Genomic DNA, 21,182 nt, shown 5'->3' with positions numbered 1-21,182 from the left:
TCACAAAGCAAAACGGCAATGCTAAATCCTTTTGCAAAGCTCACCCTTTGCTTCAAGGTTCCTTTGCCTTCATCCTAGTTTTCTTTGTGTGTGAGCAAATTCCATCATTAATATAACCAAGACTTTACTTTACTCCTCCAATACTGCCCTGGTCTTTGCCTAATAATAAAAAAGGGACTAAAAAATATTTTACCAAATATGTAATTAATCTTCATGTGTTTTCAGACCAAGCGCTCGCACCACTATTGACCAGTGCATCTGCCAAATATCTGTTTCTTTTGTGTTTGTTTTAAACATTCATTACTTCAAAAAAGCAGGGAAAAAAGCTTAACAGAATAACGAATTCCAAAAGGGCAAACACAATTAATGACCTGACCTGTCTACTGCCAGCTGTCACTGCTCAGTTATTTTCCGAATATCTTCTTTTGCTCCAGAACTGTTAGAATTGAGTAACACAATCTTATAGTTAGCGCTGATTACAACTGTCCCACATCAAATGGCTTTGGGGGAGCATTTGGGAGAGAAATAGGACAGACAGCTGGACTCCCTGCTTCACTAGTTATGCTGCACACACTCAGCAGAGCGCCACAGCTCTGAATGCTAAAGCTTTTTCAGACTGCCTGTCAGATTCAAGGATGTTCTTCTTCTTACTGGGTGAGGTTACCAGAGAGACTCAGAGGGAACATCACAGTTTTAACAGGAGCTTCCATTCTGAATTGTGTTAACCTCATGGAGAAGTAAGTAGCTCAAACATTTGAACAGGGTCCTGGTCACCCGAAGAGTGTACCTGTTGCTAAAGGCAATAATGCTTTTAATTTCTGCACCTAGGACAGTCAGAAAATTCTGAATACCACAAACATTTTGTCTCGCCTGCAAAATCTAATTTTCAAATTCCAGTAACAAGTGGAACGGGAGGAAAAATGTTAAAAATGTGTCACAGAATGTGCAAAACCTATTACATACAGAATATTTACACGGAGGGTCATGTCAGGAAATACTGCTAAATATGGTGTATTTTGCTGGTAAGGCCTCTCTTAAGTCCAGGAAATGGTCTAAAAATAAAACAACTTTTGTCCTACCTTACTCAGAATTTTAATGCCTGGAATTTATTTCCTACTCTTGGAACAAAGCCAGGTGGCTTTTCTGGTTTGTCTTTGTATCTTTGGAGCAAAGCACGTGCTAAGACTTACTTCTCTGTGAAGGTGCTAACTCTAAAGGACTAACTGTCAGACCCCTCCAGCAAAGGCTCTGAGACAAGAGGACAAAAAAATTGGTTTTCTCAGGAAAAGTAATCTCTATTCCTGAAATATTTATGAAAACATCATCCAGATAGGATAGTGATGAAAGGTTTCATTCAGTGCACTGTTAGTTCTGCTGTTGTATCGGTAAGATTTGTGTTAATTCCTGCAGCAATGTCTCATGTTTCTCACCTTTCCTCTGCCTCTGTATGATACACAGGGAAATGGCTAAAGCCTTTGTGGTACTATGCTGTAAATAAAGAGTGTGCCAGCTAAGGGAGGCCTGTCTTGGCAGACAGGCAACACCGTGGATGGTAGAACACCTCTCTTTGTATCCCCAAACCTCCTTAGCTCGTGCATGGATGTTTGACAGCAGACGGGTCAGGAAGGTTGCCATACACTATGCAGTGCATGTATTTAACTAGTCCCCATCAACTTCATGGACTATGTCTACATAAAGATGATTTTTTTTTCATGTTTTCCCTGTAGTCCAGGGAAACAGGCTGAGACAGGTACACAATGGCAGGACAAGGAACAACTACCCAGTAATATGACTTTCCTTACTGGTAGTGCCCAAGTCAGCAATGGGACACACAGAATGCTCTTCAGAACATCCTCTTTGTGCTGAAAGGAGCATATTCTCCTACAACTACCCCCTTTTTCCAGAAAGTTATAGTTCTTTTCCTTTTTATGTGTAACAACGACTTCAGAACATCAGCAAGGCTAGAATACACTAACACTGGTGGAATGGATCAAAATGAAATGGTCTTTTATAGAAATGGAAAACAAGACTTCAGATGATTGACTTCCAAAACTTTAGTACAACCTACACCATTACTAAAATGTACTGGCCATTTGCACAGTCCCTTGGGTTGTCACCTAAACACTGTAACAGTCTCCTGAACAGCTCCCAGTGCACATATGGCATCCCCTGTTCAAAGCGAATGGGAAAGTCAGAAAACATCAGCTCATCACTGTACCATTTAACTAGTCTTACACAGCATCACCAACAGGTACTCTTTACAGGTGGAAGTCATAAAGCACTCTATGTAGTTATGCACAGGGTCAAACAGTATACTCATAAAGATCATTTCAGCCTTAAAACTTCATGAAGGACATTCAGAAAGCACAGTCAGTCAACTAGAAACTAATAGGACCTGATGCACTTTCCATGGAACTTCCAAGATTTTAATGGAAATGCATTAAATCTAGTATGTCTTCAAAATTCTACCTTCTGCTGCCTAAAACCAAACATCTTTGAATACCGCTGATCAAACTCACAGTAGTGCAACAAGCAATAAACTATATGCCAAAATGAGCACATCAAAACCTGAAGAACGAAAAAAGAACTGTAACTTCAAGTTCTTTTGTGGGCTCATTTGCCGCTCTCAAGTGGTATGAGCAAACTGCTTGGCCAGGAATTGTGCAAAAGCACAAGCATAGACAGTAATCTGAATGCCTTCGAGCCAAGTTTTAGTAATCCATAAACTCTTCATGAAAATATTGTAAACCATTCCATCTGATAATTCTTTTTATACAACATTTTGCATTGCTGGTACTTATCCCTAGTGTGAGCATGAACATATTGTTGGAATATATTCAAAGGTAGAAAAACTATGGTTTGGGAGGGCACGCAGTACAAATTGTTGAAGAGTACTGACAAGTGACTTTTTCAAGACATGAAAAACAATTCTTTAAAAAGCAATGAAGAACCAAACACTCACTAGGTATTTTTGCCCTTTTTAAATCAGAACTACCAAGTGTATTGGTTCTAGGGATACTGGAGAAAGAACATCACTAAGGGAGAGGAAGCAGGTGTTTAATTCAGGGTCTAGAGCAGGGGTCCTCAAACTGTTTAACCAGGGGCCGGCGCGGATGCAGTGGCAGGCAGCCATCTGCGGCTGCTTGGTTTCCCCCCCCAACCCCCGGGGGGGTGTGTGTGTGGGGGGCGGGGGGGTCTGTAAATACCGGGGGCTGGATTGAGGACCCTGGGGGGCCTTATCCGGCCTGTGGGGTGTAGTTTGAGGACCCCTGACATAGAGTCAGGAGGTGTATCTATGCATGCACAGCTTCCTACGTACTCAAGGAGAGCAGGACACCAGAATAAAGGACTTCAGCACACCTAACGCAGAACTGCCATGTAGAGGCACTGCACATGGGGATGACCCCACCAGTGGTCTCCACTGGGATACAGACTCCCAGGATGAGGCACTTTAGTCTCCCAAAGCCAGGCTGTCTCTCTTCTGTACCTCACACTGATGAGCACAGTTTGCCTTGCTGAATTAATGAGGCAAAAGGCTATGCAGGACTATATCCTACAGTGCTTCTTGTAAGGCAGGTATTTTAGCATTTTAAAAACAAATTTACACTTAAGTTGAAGGGAAGATAGTAAATAGCTAATCTGCTAAATACCAGACTGCCAAATCACACACTTCTGCTTAGACCAAAATGCAGAACACAATTTTGGGAGCACAAACAGATCAATTTCCAGATTTTTCAACCAAAGAAAATCTTAACCCTGCTTAGCCCCATATATGATGATAAACAGACCACTTTTAGTCTGTCCCAGCCAAAAAGCTGCAGAAAAATGAACTACTTAGTAACTTCTTAAGCCCTATTTCAGGCTAGGTTTAAAGACAATGAACAATGTGCAGATGTGTACCTTGCCTCTGACCCTCCTGTATTAATCTTGCGAGCAAATCCTATGCAGGACTGCAGCATGCAGGACAAACACTTTTCACAAACACTACGCTGATTAAAAGTGGTGATTCAGAGCTGACACTAATGGTGGTTGACAGGAACTCCACTCTCAATTTGCTCAGTAATCGTTAACTACCAGCTCTGCAATTTCAAAGGTGACCACAGAGGCAAACCAGGTTGGCTTCATTTTTTTTCACCGTAATCTTTAATACAAACTCCAAGGCCATATCAGAACCTAGGCTCGCTTCTACTAACCAGTTAGCTCTGACTGACCTAAGCCATCATCAGATATTTAGAGCACAATGGCGGAGATAGGCTAGAATCTGCTGCTTTCTTATTATTAGCTGCTGATTCTGCAGAGATCATAGGAATAAAACTCAATAAACACATTCTTGATAAACAGACAACATACACAATGCTAAATGCCCACCTTCTCAGTAAGAGGGTACTACATTTTCAAATAAAAATAATTAGACCTCTTAGATGGTAAGAAAAGATTTTCAATTTTGTTTCAACTATTCTTTTGTTTTTATTTCAAAATGAGATTCTGAATCTGAAAATGCATTGACATTAAAGCTGGTTATTCTGGTGAGTAACAATGATGCATCTTGCACTTTTGTGCTTTTGACATACAGAAGAAACAAAGGCATAATTACTTATTTAAACAAGCATTAAATAAAAGCATTAGAACTGTTTATACTAAATTGATATGTGCTTAGCTTCTTTTGAGAGCCAGTTTTTTCATGTTTGTTAAATGGACGACAACAGAATGCTGAATCTAACATGCTGGTTGGCCATTCACCATGATCCCCCAAGATCAGATTAGATACAAAAGCCAGATTTTAAAGACCAGATATTCAGAAAATGCATCACCTGATTCTATGTACGTTATAGGTGTACATAGCACTATAGATGCTGGGACAGACAGACTTTCCACTTAAATACATCACTTAGTTCAATGGAGTGAAGATGAATTACAAAAACAAAAAGACCAGCTTTTTAACACAACAACTATCACAATAACACAGAGCAACTCCCAAAGCCTCCTTCAGCTACTGCTTTGCCAAGTCATTTAGAACTACTGACTTGTCTGTTTAAGGCTGCCTGCGTGCTACCTCTGACTTCAGCTTCAAGTGCACACCTGCGACTTCCAAGTTCAGTTTTGAAGAGAAACACTTCCCATTTGAGAAAAGTCTTCCCGCTGGAAGACAGAAACCACCCAGTCTTCTTAGAAGCAGCCATTATTATTTTGTCAAGGGGCTGCCACACAAAGTAGTCTAAATAATTTATATTTTCATCTTTTTTACCCCACAACCATCACTGCAGTTTCAGGATGTTTAAATTGTCCATCAACAAAGATGGCACATCAGTGCTGGCACATGTATAACTATGACTCTTGGGTGCTAAGACAAGAACACACCATTAAATTTCCACTGCTGTATGACAATCCCTCATTCTATTTTATTATGGATCTGACAATGAATGCACATCCCTCTCACGAGGTGCAATGGGGTGCTATGGTTCTCTCTCAGGATCAGAAGATCCAATCCAGGTGCCTACAGCTGCAAAATTCAGCACTTCACACTACCCAGCAATGTGGGCTTTAGATGAGTTCCTTAATCATCAGCAGCAATGCTTGCTCAAACCTCTTTGTACTTCCTTCAGTTCTGCTTCAGTTCTTGCTTGCTGTCACAACAGCTCTGCAGCTTTCCATAATGCAATAAGCAATCTGTTCAACATAAAATACATATAGTTTGTGCTGTTCCACTAACTCATTCTGTGAAAAATTGAAGCCGAAGAGTCTTGAATAAATGAGCTTAGTTTCTTCCCCCTTTTTAGGCTGTTTACAAATCTAAGAGTGTTTAAAAGAAAGACTGCTGAACATAAGCACTTCCTCACTCAACTGTGGCATGAAATACCAAAACAGAGTCACAAAACTGAACACTGATAGCAGTTCAGCCTTCCTCATTAGGGTGCTGTCTCTTGCCACTGTCTCTTGTCATGCATCCTCTATATTTCTGTGTACCTCATATAATTTATCTTTAAGCTGCTGGGCAGGAATGTCAGAGTGTGCTCCTTGGGGCAAAGGTAAGCATGGACAGCTTTGACAAAACACAGAAACTCCACAGTAAACCACTCTGCAAAGCACCTTTGGAAACAATGCAAAACTGCAGTGCCAAGGAGAACTAACTTGTTTTTTCAAAAAAGATGGGCATTGCATGGATGTGCAACAGCCTGGCAAACTGAGTAGCTCTTCTTTTAGGAGGATGTTTTTACTGCCACAGGTTGTAAAACAGTAACTGCTAACTAAATCCTGCTCCTGTTCACTGACATTTCCAGGTCAGCCACTGACTGGCCTGATGACCTTGCAGAATTCACTTATCTCTCTGCCTCCATAGCTTCTGTAGAACTGTCACAGACTTGAATTAATCGCTGTGAGACCTACCCATGAAGAGTGCTGCAAGACAGCTTAAGTGCTGGGATTATTCTAACAACACACTTTCCTTCACTTTGTTACTACAACACATAACTGATACTATTCCTGGGAGTTTGTCATGCTTTGTAGACACTTTTGGTTTTGGAAAAGAAGCAGAGAATTCTGGTTAGAAGCAGAAGAAACCCCACATTAAAGCGTAAGAAGAAAGAAAAGATGTTTTAGAAAAATGAAAGAAGAAATAATTGCAGTTTCAGTAAAAGTCAGTTAAAAACAGAGGACAGCAGCCTAAGAGTCCAGAGGAGACAGTTCTGTTATACTTAAATACTTCTCTAGAGTTATTCCAGTAGTAGTATTACTACTTATAAGTCATTTTCTGAAGAGTCTCTAAGAAAGAAGGGTATTCCCTGAAGCTGTAATTTGTCTCACATGAAGAAGACATACCGAACAAAACCACAGCAGAGTATCTTTAACCAAGAGCCACCAAGCAGCCTGAAATTTAACCTTGTCATCTATTGCAATTTGCCCTGCCACCATGAGAATATTTTTCTTCCTGCATTCTTATGAGACCACAGTGTAAAATGACAGTGATGCAGTGGTAGCCGCAAGGTTTAGCTGGGCTTGTGAAAGTAAATTGTATGTTTCTGAAGTGAATTTTTGTTTATTCAATTTGAGAGATGTGATTAGTCAAGACTCCATATCAAGAAAACAAACAGTATTTCTTAAGTTTATGTTTTATTTGAAATTGTTATTTTAAACTTGTATCCATAACTTTCACACAGCACCCCTGGGATGGATCTATATTAAAACCTGACTTCACAGTGGAAGATCCAACACAGGGATGTGTTTTCCTAAAGCAGGTTTTCCATGTGCAACTCTGAGCACATTAGACAATGGTCTTGCTTTCTGCCAAATATAAAGACGAGAGCAATCTTTGCCAGCTTCATATGCCCAGCACTGACACACCTCTTGCTGTCTCACTCATCAGCTCCAAATGAGAGTGCATAAGATGTTTCAAGAGAAGTACACCCAATGCTCAGCTATAGCACATGACTAGAAATTACACATAAAAGTAACAGAAGATTGTGTTTGCTTTGGGAATGCTCCCACACACAGTGGCCAAATGGCAAGGAGCTGTCTGTCTAGCCTTGTAAAAAACGTTCCAGAGCAGACTGGCTGTCCATAAGCCATCTACTGGGATGGCATGCTCAAGTATTAACACGTGCCCAGGAGCTGCCCAGATCAAATTTGTGCCTTGGAACAGTGCAACAACACAGCAGATGACTGTGTTCCAGTGTTTGGAAACATTCCTGGACATGCTTCTATTTATTGGTATAGGTGCCCAATAGCTGTGCATGCTTTGTCTGTCATCAGCAATTAAAAGAGTCACCTGGCGACAGTATGTAGATATCTCTGACTGCTGACAGCTATCGGGCACCCAAGTCCTGCTGACAAGAAACAAGGCAGGCATTTCAGATGCCAAACTTGACTCAAAAATATCACTCTGAAATCAGGACATAGGCTCCATGCCCCTTCAAAGAGTGAATTTCACACATTGGTTTTAAGGGCAGTGGAAAACATGGGAGCCGCTGGCGCAGACAGCACAGGAAGATGGTGACTAGCTGCTCTGACTGGGCTATCCCACATCCCATGCCATGCCGTCTCAATCCCACCACACAGCCCTACACCCCTTGAGAGTGAACACTGTCCGCACGGCACGCGGAGCCACCCTGCCATGCTGCGCACGGAGCCACCAGGCCTGGCCGCTGAGAGCTTGCCACCGCATGGCCCTCCCCACACACCTGGCCTCCCCACGGCCTGCACCGCAGCCGGCACACAGGGCACCGCACACCTCTCCTCGGGGCCACACGCACACGGCGCTCTTCACCGCACCCCGCACCGCACACCTCAGGGGCCACACGACGCTCTTCACCGCACCCCGCACCGCACGGCCACACACACACACACACACGGCGCTTTTTTCACCGCACCCGGCACCGCTCCCCTTCCCTCACAGCCACAGGCGCACGGCGCTCCTCACCGCACCCCGCACCGCACGGCTACGCACCCCAGCCCTCCGCACAGCGCGGCGCGCCCCCGGCCCCCCGCCCGCCGCGCCGGGCTCACCGCCGCCTGCTGGAAGGCGCCCTTGGTGTAGGTGCCGCCGCCGCGGTAGGCGATGGCGGGGATCTCGCGCCCCAGCAGGGCGCACTTGTGCTGCTGCGGCCGCCGCCGCGAGATGTAGTCCACGCGTGGCACCACGTTGCTGCGCGAGGAGAAGGTGACGATGGCGACGCGCGTGGCCGCGGGCACCACGGGGAAGTCGGAGAGCAGCTTCTTGACGAAGCGCAGCTCGCTGAGGAAGTTGGCCGGCCCCACGCTCGACGACTCGTCCACCAGGAAGACCAGCTCCAGCCGCCCGCTGCGCGCCCGCAGCCGCCGCACCTGGCGCTTGAAGGCGCGGCCCAGCTTCTCCACTTTGCTCTCCGTCGTGTCGGGCAGCGGCGGGGCCGCCAGGGCGGGCGAGGCGAAGGTGGGGGCGCGGGAGAGGGCGCCCGGCGGCCCGCCCGCCCGCCCCTGCGGCGCCGACGGCGACAGCGACAACGACAGCGACAGCCCCCCCCAGCAGCAAAGAGCCACCAGGGGCCACATCGCGGGGCGGCGGGCGCGGAGAGACGCCGGCAAGCCGCGGGAAGAGAGCGGCTGGTCGCCCCCTGACGCCCCACCTCCTCTCTGCTCGGAGGGGCGGCCGGCCTGCCTGCCCGCCCGCCTGCCGGCCCCCGCAGGTACCCGCGCCCTTTAATCCCCCCACGGCTGAGGCGCTGCCCCTCGCACGCCCCCCTCTCGGCAGCCCCCTCCCCCCCGGCCCCTCGCCTTTCGGTAACGGCCCCCCCGCCCCGATCCCTCCCCGCCCCCCGCCGCCCCGTCCCGCCCCGATGGGTCCCGCACGGCCGGCGGGGGCCAGCCCGGCAGCGGGGGGGGGGGCGGTCGCTGGAAAGGCGCCGAGCCGAAGCGGCGCGGTGCCGGGCTCCGGGGGGGTGGGGGGGTGGGGGTAGGCGGGAAGAAACCCCAAAAGCGAGGAGCGGCTTTTCCGCTCCCCCGCCGCGGGAGCCGGAGCTGCTGGTCGCAGGGACGGAGCAAGGGCTGGTCCTGACACGTGCTACATTAATCAGTGTTAATTTAGCCCGTTGTTTTGCGGGGGGGTGTGCGCTGGTCCCGCTCCTGGCTCTGTGACCGTCTCCCTGTCTTGTTCAAGGGGCCACTTCATCCGCCTGTGGACTCAGTTTTCCAGCTTTGACGATGTAGCAATACCTTACTGATGTGCATCTCACTGAAGCAATGGCGAGGTGTCTGGATACATGGGATGAGTGTGCACAAGGGTCGGTGCATGAAAGGCAGTGACAGCACCTGCATACGTACATCTACATATATATGTAAACACATATATGCATGAATGTATCAACAGTGACAATATTTTTTGTCCTTGTGAAAAATTCAGGGTAGCCAAGCGTGAGGTTACAAGGTACTGCTTGGAAGGGTTCCCATGCTGGCTGGCTGGCTGGCTGTGAATCACTTCGGGAGTGAGAAACACTGTCAAAGAGACCTCCTGCCCAAATTCAGAACCCGCTCCCCCTTCAGCCAACCTCTGTACAGATTTAATTCTCTAGACTGTTGTGAGGCAATAACTCGGGTTCATTTTAGCCACTAGTTTAGTATTAAACAGTTCTTTAGCTGGTCAACTCCATTTCCAGGAATAACTCATGTCTCAGAAAAATTCTTTTGGGATGGATCAGCCGTGTAAACCTGTTGATTGCAACTTTTGCCTTTCACGGGTATTTTTCCTTCCTTTATTGAATTTCTAGTCCTCATCTCTGCTTTGGTTTACTTTTGGTGACATTCCACAGTGCCATGGAATAGAGTACATTGATGTATTTGCAAGTCAAACCCCACATTTACATCTAATTGAATTATTTACTCTTTCTTCACTGAGGTGTCAGCTGGTGGAAAACTGATCCAATACTGTCCCTTTGACTTCTCAGGAATACTCAAATTTCATGGTAAATACCAAGAGACCAAGTAATAGAAGATATTATTTAGTTAGGGAAATTATGTATTTAATAAACAGTTTCAACATGCTTTTATATTTATGTAGTAGTCTAAGTGCTTCACAAAAATCTGTTTCTTGGGTATACCTTTGCCACTTGGTGTTTGAAGAGAAGATAGCGATCAGACACTTTCAGAGGCATATGTTGAAGAGTTTTGGTATTGGAGGATGGGCAGCTGATGGGCTGGATCAGTTAACCTGTTTCTGCTCATGCGTGTGACAGTGAAATAAAGGCTACAACACCATACTTGGGCTACTCTGTAACCTTTTTGTCTTGAAAGGGGTAGACTAAAGTTGCTACAACCACCACGGTCCTCAGCCTTGATCTGTACTGTTCGTCTTTGGAGGATTAAAGAAATGATGCCGTAATTGCATTCACTGGGGTCTGAGTGATGCCAGTAGTATACTAATAATGATCTTCATCTACATTGTGCTGGGCTAGAGGTCATATCAGTCTCTGCACAGACCAGAGTGAAAGAATGGAAAAGTACAGCCAAGAAGAGAAGGTGGAAATGGAGGAAATGCTTGGTTTCTGCAAGGTGCTCCTAACTGAAGTGGATCATTGCGGTTACGATGTGCTGCTGTTATTCCTGAATGTCCAGGTCATAAAAAGTCATTTTCTCTAGGCTGGTTTAGTTTGTTGGAAAGCTGTCAGTTCCCTTGTTTTCCCCATGTTTTCATAACACCAGACCTAGATTTGTAAATGCCACACATTTGAGAACTCAGAAGCAAAGGAAAGCAGGATGAATTGGAAACATTTTTAGCAAAAGAAGAACAATTCGTGTCAATGGCCAATTTTCTTATGTGCCTCCTGTACTGCCAGTGTGGGAGGCCGCAATCTGGTATGACTAACTGTGAGAATACAGCAGTCGATTTCAGTCTTAGTGATCTTATCACAATTGTGAATGCAAAAAATAACAGGGCAGTTATAAACTAGTCCTTGATACTAACACAATTTGTGAAAATGCATATTCTTCTAGGTCACGCGGGCCCTGCAGTCATGAAGTCACCAAAATGTAAATACATCTGTCACACAGGGACTTCACAGTAGAAAAGGAGTAAATAGGTGAACAGCTAAGTGCGGACTGTGGATGCAAGACAGACCCTAGTGTGGTACTGATGTGAAGCAAAATCCAGGAAAATTGAAGTAGTGATGGGAACTTCCCTTTCAGTCCATAAATTATTAGTGTGCAAAAGACTTAAAACAGAATCAGTGACCTGTAAATAGTGTCTAACTCTTCTCATATATTCTCCCTTGTGTATAACACAGGTAGCCCTCTTTAACATCGTTGGCATTCAACCTAGTTGTGCAGAGAGGGGACAGTAAATAAGCAAGATACTATGAGAAATATGTGTCAGCACCTGTAATAAACATTATCTAATGGTATGAGAGAAAGAGTGAGAGCATCCAAACTATTCCAGTGTGTTCCCAATGTGATCTCAAAAAAATATAGAATAATTTCTGGAATAAACTGAAACTTAAAAAGCTTTGATTCAGCCTGTGAAATCTTCAGGAAGGTATTTTATCCATGGGGTTGTGCTTGCAAGAGAAACAGTCATCTCTCAGATGGTGGAGGTCGTGTGTGTGTGTGTAAGCAGCAAATATTTTGCTTGCTGTATGTTTGCTAAGCTTTTCTGAAAGCAGCATTTCCAGGGTAAATCTCTGTTGTAATGAAATTGCCTTCTCCAAACCTGCCTGCCAGCTCTTTACAAATCCTTTCCATGTTGATGCGCTTAAGCCCTCTGCTTTTGATGGTCTTTTCCCTGTTGTATTCGTGCATGTTATTTGTGCTTTGGTTCATAGTGATCTGTAGCAGATGGGGAGGTGGAGAGCAGAAGGAGTGTTTCCCACTTCAGGCATCCCTGAAGGTGAAAATATCTGCCCTGGGTTTTGCTACTTGAACAGAAAATGCAGGTTTCTTGTGGCTTCTGATGGCAGTGTGCACCAGAAGGTGGTGCTGGACTGTGACTCTATTCCATTACAAAACGGCGGGTAACAAAACTCACTAGATTTTGTGAATAAATTGCCTTTGGCATGTGACAGAAAAGGGCTGACTGGTCCTGAAAAGGAAAGCTTAAGAGCAGTACTTCAACTGCTTTTACAATTGCGCTGCTGTATCTCTTTAATTGTCTTATTAAAATCCACAGACTTCACAAATTCCAGTAATTCTTTACTGTCTCCCTGCAAGATCATATGGTCATCTAACACCACCTTGCTTACTAAACAAAAGGGAAATCTTTACCCCTGGTTAAAAACCCTTCTGCAAACAAACAGTCTGATGATTGCTGTCCTTTAGCCAAATAGCTTTTTGGTTGAATTACTCAATGAAACACGGCCAAGCATCTTTCCAAATATGGAGAAGAAAAGCATTATATTCCTTCCCCTTCGTGTTCCCCCAAATACAGCTGGACAGAATACATCCTTGTACTCAACCCACACAGTATTTGTGCCTGCAGAGACAATGCCGCAGTATCACATACCCTACAATTTTTGAAGGAATGCAGGTCATTTTTATTTTTACAATAAAGATATTCTGTTAGTGACTTCATGCCACACTGGAAACACAGCTGCAACTGAAATGTTAAGTCTTCTGCAGGAATCTTGCAGCATTCTAAATTTTATCTAAAGTAGAGATAAATCGACAGCTTAAGAACAGAAATCAGAACCTGATGTTACTCAAGGTTGTTCTAAGCCTCTCTTTGTGCTCAAGCACAGAGCGTCCATCTGGGGAAACCTCAGAGAGCTAAAACACGGAGCTAGCAAAGCCAGAGTTCTTTCTTCCATGTCAGCTATTGGCAGGGTACAGGATTGCTCTGTGCTGTCCACTTCTCTTTGCAGACATCGGGCAGTATTTCAGCTTGGGGTGTTTAGGAGTCTTTATTAGGAGCAAAGCTAGCAGGAATAGTATTTCTAGAGTGGGAGGAGAAATACTTCCATTCTCAGAAAATGCCAGCCCTCAGAAAAAGAAGGGGCTTTGGGAAGTTGCTTCTTCCTCTTTCCTCCTGTATGTTTTGGGAGGAAGGGCAGAGAGAACTGGTCCAGCTCCCGAGTCCTGGCATGGGAGTTAATCTCCTAACCCCTGAGAACCTTCACCTCCCAGCGCTGCCAGTGCCTTACCTGCCTGCAGCTCTAGCCTCACTTTTCATTCACTGCCACCAAACCATGACCAGGACCCGGCAGGACTGCAGTCTTGCTGCAGAGCAGTCTGCCCCTGAAAGCTTCCTATAGTAGGATGCGTTGCTGGAACAGGCAGCCTCAGCAGTTTCCGACTAATTAATATTTTTCTAGTGGCAATAGCGAAAGGAGCATGGAGGAGAGATCAGGATGTATTTTACGTTTGGTATTGAGGTACCAAAGCTAGGCAATCAAGGTTTTAGTCATAAAAAACGAGTGGGGTTTTTTGGCCCTTTTAGGTCTCAGCTCTTGGCTTAAACAGAACATGAAGCAACACGCATGGAGGAAATGAAGAATTTTCTGTAAAAAAGAGTACTCTCAAAAAGGAGAGAAAAAAGGAGATTAATCTCTGAAATTATCACTTGTTTCATCATTAAAAGCTAGGATAGATAGTTTGCAATCCTTTCAAATAGCAATAATTCACTGGCTTTAATTATTTTAAGATAAATTGTTCAGGGCTAGAAACTTGAAGTTCAGACTTCCCACATAAATTGTTTAAACACACACAAATTGAGACCAGTCAGTTTTGATTTATACATGCAAATCCCATTGACACCTCTGGGAGTTCTGACACAGACTGAAGAGAGTACATGGCTCTTAAATGAGAGCAAAATGTCTGTCCACATGACTTTGGAAAAAGATTATTACGTAGGAGGAGAATAGTCACTCTGCCAAAAGTTTCCTCTTCCAGGCAGAGGTCTGGGTGTTTTAGTCTTCAGCAGAGCAAACGAGTATTTGAATGATCCAAGCTATGGGTTATTAGTTCAAGCTATAAAAAAGAAAAACAAGATTCATATTGCTCTGCAGTATTTAGACAATGACAAAGTTTAGCCATAGGAATTTCATCTTCACTTGTGGACAAGCCCAGTGCACACTAAGAGTATCATATGGCTAGCTTCCAAGGTGAAAAAAAAGGGTAGGCAAAATCAAAACATCTGCTGGTCACTGTCTGCACAGCAGATGTTGAATATACTTTTAAGTTAAGCTCATGTGAGTTCATGAAACATACTTTGTCCATAAGCACAAAGTCAGTCTGTCGTTGGCCTAGTATATTAATGATAAAGTGAGTATATTTTGCCATATTCTACACCCCAAAGTATGTGCTGTACGATTTTCTGTAAAGATATAGGCAAACATTGAATGTGAGAAAACTGTGGAAGGCTTCTTTGATCATAAAAGTCAGGGATCAAAAAATGCAGGGAAACTGGAGACTGAAAGCTCTGGTGTGGCAGGACAGAGAATACAGGCAAAGTCTATAGGGTGAAGTCTGTTTAGGGTTTTTTTGGCTCCTGAATAAGCTGGTGCAATTAAAATCCGGGTTTGGTAGACAGGCCATTCCAGGTTGCTTTTTCAAAACTTACTGTGTATTGTAACCTTGAAACACAAAAGCACTGGCAGTTTTCGATTGTGCTTGCTTACAATGCACAGGTACTGCTTGACGGTTGTGAGTATCTGCTTCACAGGGTGTTCTGCTCTAACCCAAAAAAGCAGAACGGTGCTCTGGAATAATAAGATTAAATTTCTAAACTCTCTTCCCTAGATGAAAAAGCTCTCAAAGAACCTAAGAACCAGTCTTGAAAAGCATGTTTGGAAAGTTCTTTTCTGAATGAGGATTTCAATTCTGTCATTTCCAGAGGTACCAAAGTTTAAGGAGTCAAGGAGAGAAGGTTTGGGGCACGTGGAACAGTTCTTCCCAATTGCAACTGAAACTTGCAAGTAGGAGAAATGTGACTTTTGCCTGTGGATAAGAAAGGACTCCAGTCTCCAGGGATTTACGTTCCTCATTAAAATTCACACAAGTTTTAGTATCACCTATGAGTAGAAAATATTTTACTTTAAGATATTATGATGAAAATACTACTCTCAGACAGGAAATTATCTTCAGCCTGGAAAAGAGATAACTGAAAAGAAATGTGATACGGAAAAGAATATGTTAGTAAGTCATGAAGAAAAACAAGAGGTGATGAGTACAGAGTGACTTCCCTATTGTTTCCGACGCAAAGATTACATGCCATTAAGTGAAAATGGCAGGGACCCCTTTTAAAAGGAGATACTTCACACAACGGAGTGTACATAAGCAATTGAACTCCAAGCCATATAATAATAATAAAGTGGATACTAAAAGTTAGTATGCAGAAAAACTGTGGATAAAAAAATCCATCCAATGTTTTAACACAGTACAAAGGTATCTCTTCCACCTCTGACAACTTGGAGTTGCATATCCCAGATTTTAAGAGAGTATTATCTACATTTGCCTAGCTTTAAAATGTTTCCTAACATGCGGAAGTTAAAAAGATTTAAACATAGACAGATCCTTAGTCTAGTCTGGTGTTGCTCATACTATATTCATAGAATCTCACTTTCTGTATGAGAGTTCATACACGCTACTCAAAATATTATTTTGAAATTAAGCCAACCCAGGACTGAAGACATGAGAAGTAGAAATGCTTTCAAAATTGCTGTGATGCACATCTAGGACAAAGAGCTCTTACAAACACAGTGCCGAGAGAAAGAAAATATACAAGATTGGGAAGAGAATGTGCTCTCTTTTCTCCCGCAGAAAAAAGTATGAATTCTGTCAGCAGCTTCAGGGACAGCAGAAATAATTAATACTGAGCTCAGTATGTTAACATGGGAGCATGAAAAACCTGAAATGACAGCTAGAACGGTAGGAAGGTCCAGTTACCTCTTCCTTTGCACATTAACTAGGACAGCATTGGGACATCCCAGCCAACAGTCATGTCACGATACTGGGACAGCTGGAAGAGCATCAGCCTCCATCCTCTCCTTTTCCAGACACCTGCTGCATCTTTTTGGTCCTAAAAGCAGGTACACTCAGCACCTCAAGAGCTTACAAACACTTGTTTGAAGTCACACATACAACCCTGCCATGTCCACTTTGGCAGCCTATCAGAAGGCAAACTGAAAGGAAGATGTGCTGTGTTTTGGATGTGGCTCCTTTGCCCACTTGAAATCACACTAATGGTATGTATTTGCAGCAGTTATATCAAAAAAGTGTTTGGGTTAAACTTAGTGCTTCTTTTAGCAGTCTGACCCGTTTGGTTCATGAGACTTTGTTTCCAGTTGAAGTGACATCCAGGTTATATCCTTTTATTGTTAACAGTCCAAAGTGTCTCCTTCTCTGTCTGTTTAACAAAAGCTAGATAATACTGAACTTTCAGCAAAACAAAAATAAACATCAGGGAATTCAAACTGAGACTGAATGTCCTGGACCTAATCCTTCCATGCATATTCAAGCATAATTCCCATTTATTACCAATGGAAATTTTGACAGAGAAAGGGCTAAGAAAGACCCCAAAATCTGGACTAACTCTGGAAATCAGTGAAATCAGTGGAGCCATGATAGTTGACACCATTTCAGAATCCCAAATGGGAGTCTGAAGCATATCATCTTAATGTTACACCTTCATTCTGATGTGTAGTGATGGCCCTAAGGCTCTTTGCCTGGTAGATGAAGACACATCAGCACCATGATGAACCATGATGCTTTGTGTGCGTCCCTCTATCATTGTCTGGACTCTGTACAGCAATCATGTATCTTGCTATTTACCTTTTCCATAGTCTTGTATTTTGTCTAATTGTCACAAAGATTAGCTTTGTGTCAGCAGACCAGTATTGCATGCTATAAAGGAAGAGGGAGTTAGATGAACCTAGTTCAGTAACATATGCTCTCACTTCTATCACTTTTGATGATTAAATGAACTTTCTCAAGAAGTAAAGCATGATCCTTAACTGAAATAAAAGAAGAATCTGACCATTTAAAAATTTGCTTCCCATGATTTTATATTCTATTACAAATACCTGGTTTCTTACATTTTATTACCAGCTCCTTTTTCATGAACTATTATAAACTTGGGAATTAGTTTGTAAGATTTGATTACTTTTACAGTTTAATAAAAACATAAAGGGAAAATGTCTTCTAAAGGGTTACACAGTGAGTTTCTCACATATTGCCTGTATTTCCAACCTTCAGAGAAGTATGTTAATGAATATTGTGACTGGTAAACCTGCCTACCTCTGCTTCTTATAATTTCCATTAAAGGACATTCAGATCTTTCTTTTTCTTCATGATCCCAACTTTTCCTAATCCAAGAAGTAGACTTCATCCTTTCTTATAACAGGGGATGAAGCAAGGATAATTATAACCAGAAAAGCAAACAATGAAGTTAATTACTACCTCTTTACAGAGTGTATGGTAGAAGATGAAGGTTGTTGTGAAGTTTTTGTCCGTAGACAACTTGTACTAAAAGCTTGCATATTACTTTGAAAAAAATTCTGAAAAAATCTGAAAAAAATTTGACACTATCACCACTCATAGACAAATCTTGGGAAAAAGACATACAATAAATTTATTTATATTTTACTGTATCTTGTACAAGCTTATTTTTGTCCTAACCAAGAATAAATGAATTCCCCACCCCCACCCTCTGCCGCAATTACTAGAGCTGTGCAAGAATTAAGTCATGTTGGAGAGTCATGTCTAGTCAACTTAGTGCTAGTACTCTTCCATTTTATAAGGCTGTTCTACTTACCTGTACCTTGGTGCTCTGTTCTTGTTTTAGGCACAGTTAACTGAAACTATGCTTTAAAGAAATTATGATTCCATTTTGGCCTTCAGTCCTTTGTTCACTGAAGCTTATGTGACTTCCTCCAATGATTTACTTTGCATTAGACACCAGGTTTTTGAATAGATTTTGTCTAAGGATCTCCATTCTCTTGCTGTGATATAGTCTCTGTCACCATTGAAGGCAAAGACCTTCTCTTTACCAAGTGCTGTGGGGAAGGAAAGAGATGCTTAGGGAGGGAAGAGTGTAGAGAGCTTTGTGGCAGGTGCTGGAGGCCACAATGCCTGTGAAGGATGTTGAAAGCTAAAGAAGAAAGAAAGTAAGATAAGGTTGGCTGAACGCCTGGAAGAAAAATGGGATATGAAGCGAGGCTGGAGCGGATGCGCGATGCCACGTCGGCAGCTGGCTGAGAACATGAAACTCACAGAGGGAAGAAAGAAGAGAGAAAAAAAAAATACAACAAGTTCAGTGTGTTTGTATCTTAGTAATTAACCAGTTATATGTAGTCAAGACGTGTGTGAACAGTATTGATTAACCAATGATATTTTAGTGTTGCGCGTGGACATCAAACGAGTATATATAAGCATGGGTTTTGGATTAATAAAGGGTCTTCTGGTCAGATTCAGGAGTCCGTGCCTTGATCTCCTCAGAAAAGCTTTGGCTGAGGATAGCCAGTAGAGTGAACCTTCATTCACACTTCAGTAGTGTCTCATTCTCAGACAGCTGAGGTTACTGAGCTGTTGTCAGGGCCATGCACTAAATACCACTGCATGACCAAGCTCAGTTTCAACTAGAATCTACTGCTGTTTGCAGCTTTGCAGTCTTCATCATCAGGGATGTCACAGCCCTATTTTTTAGGTGAGTTATAATATCCTGGTGGATCCTGATAAAAGTACCATGGCTCCTGGACTTCTAAGAGTCAATCAACTTAAAGCTGGCTTAGATCAAGCCTCTTAAAATCATAGGAGTGAAGCTTTAAGCACGTGTTTTTACCAGAAACATGGGATGGAATCACTTAGGGCAGTATGGAGAAGTTGTTTATATCCAACAGGATATAAATAGCTTTTACAAATACCTACTGACATGTTGGGAGGGAAACACCAGGACTTGTTAGTAGCCATTAGGTAGGAACTGAAAGTCCTGGATCATCCGCTGTGTGTAAAGAGGTACTTTGGCCCTCTTTCATTATTTTCTTTCCTGCCTGTTGATGGTTTCAGTTCTCCTTCCAAATGTAATGTTTGTATTTTCCCTCCTCATCATTTGTATGTACACACAAAACACACACTCTAGATTTTGCTTCTTCCTTTACACATATTAGTGTAATACCCTGATATCAGTATTCAATAACCAGATTGTATTCTGATCTTTTGAAGAACTCCTTCAGGTCTCCAAATACCAGATGGCATCTGTACAGACTTCTACGTGGAGTAGACCCAGAATATTCTCGTTTATACACCAAGCAGATGGTGACAATTTCTGTTCATACCTTTAAGATACCATTATTCACAGAAGGAGCCAATGAAATGACAGAATTCCTTGTTAGATACAGTCCTTAAAATGTCTTCTTGACACTTCCATGACACTTCTGGTCTTGACACCACCAGAAGTGTCATAAGAGAATGCCATTGGTTTGAATCCTCTATTAGTGAACAGAAGCAATGGCTTATTTCACCCCAAATTGAAGTTATCTTTTACACTCAAAGCTGCTTGTTTATGAACACTGATTTTGCCTATTTATTTACAATTACTTGCACATACTTCTAAAATTATTCCACAAAGAAGAGTTTTTTGTCTGGAAGTACAAGAATTGCTTCTCTTTTCATTGCTACATTGTTTTGCTTGTGCATGTGCAAGTGCCAGCCCATAGGGTCAGGGTCGCTCCGGTTTGGTACAGCTGGTTGAGGTGTTGAAAAGTTGTATCACATCAAAAAATTTCAAAAGGAAAGAGTGACGTTTTAAAAAACGATTATTTTATTAATAAAAATAATGGGGCCACACAGAATCTTCAATGTCTTTATCTTTAAGAATGGGCAGACTCCCAGCAGTGACTGTCACCACCTTTCCAAATTAGCACAGTATATGTAAACTCTTCAAAGATAATTGACTGAGTTGGTACTTGTAGCAGCTAGCCATTTAAGTAAATTAATCACCTTAAAGCACAACAGCTTCACTAGGACACCACCATAAAATGTTGCTTTTTGCGAAGGATAAGTTCACCTTTTCCCCTCAGCTTCTGTGTGTTAGAGCCATGCTAGCAGAAGTTTACTTTCTCTCTCTTTCCCTTTCTCATCAGTGTTGATAAGAATTTTAATTTCCAAGGAGACATGGTGATTTAGCTAAAAAAATTCAGAACACATACTTAAGATTAGAGGAACAAAAAAATGGCAGTTTAGTGCCAAATATATTTCCAGACCTCTTACCATAATCAGTGGAAAAAAAATCTTCCTTTTCCTGGAAATTTCTTCTCATTAGGTGATAAGCCCTTCAGGAACTATGAAAAGTCAAAGTATTTTGTTCCTTCTAAGAATTTTGCAGTTACCATGACCAGGAACTTTTGCAGGCTTTTGTGTTCCACTTGCAGAAATAAACTGACTAGCAGTGTACCATTATTGTGTTTAAATAAATGTAAGAAAAAGGAATACAGTATATCATAAATCTACATTGTTTATTACAGTTTGGGAAAGTTTAATGTTAAAAAATGAAGCATAAAGTACATTCACATACATTTTTTTAAAGTTTCCTGATTTTTGTCAAATATTGAAAAAAAGACTATATAGACAAGAGGGAAGAGGAAACCTAATGCTGCATTAGGTCTAAAAGTGAGTTTTACTGCTGTGGTGTCCTTAAAAAAATAATTTTTTATGGTACTGCACATGTTTCTTAAACTGTCGTAGCTTGATGAAGACCAAAATTATAAATTTCTCTTCTTTCCTTTGTTTTATCC

At 42.5% G+C, this 21,182-nt stretch overlaps 1 protein-coding gene across 2 annotated transcripts in view; it reads right to left on the bottom strand.

Annotated features, from left to right (window-relative positions):
- Positions 1–11,475, bottom strand: part of SVEP1 (sushi, von Willebrand factor type A, EGF and pentraxin domain containing 1) — a gene marked incomplete at its 3' end in the record, with an annotated part of 131,103 nt that extends 119,628 nt beyond the window's left edge. For both annotated transcript variants that reach the window (XM_080371498.1, XM_080371499.1), the window contains exon 1: positions 8,500–11,475. In XM_080371498.1, coding sequence (XP_080227624.1) covers positions 8,500–9,024 — 525 coding nt within the window. In that variant the 5' untranslated portion in view covers positions 9,025–11,475. The remainder of the gene's footprint in view (positions 1–8,499) is intronic.
- Between the last annotated feature and the right edge of the window lie 9,707 nt (positions 11,476–21,182).

Source organism: Falco punctatus (genome assembly GCF_963210335.1).
Source record: "Falco punctatus genome assembly, chromosome: Z".
Lineage (NCBI taxonomy): Eukaryota > Metazoa > Chordata > Aves > Falconiformes > Falconidae > Falco > Falco punctatus.
The sequence above is the reverse complement of the archived record's forward strand: the minus strand, read 5'-3'. Positions and strand labels throughout refer to the sequence as shown.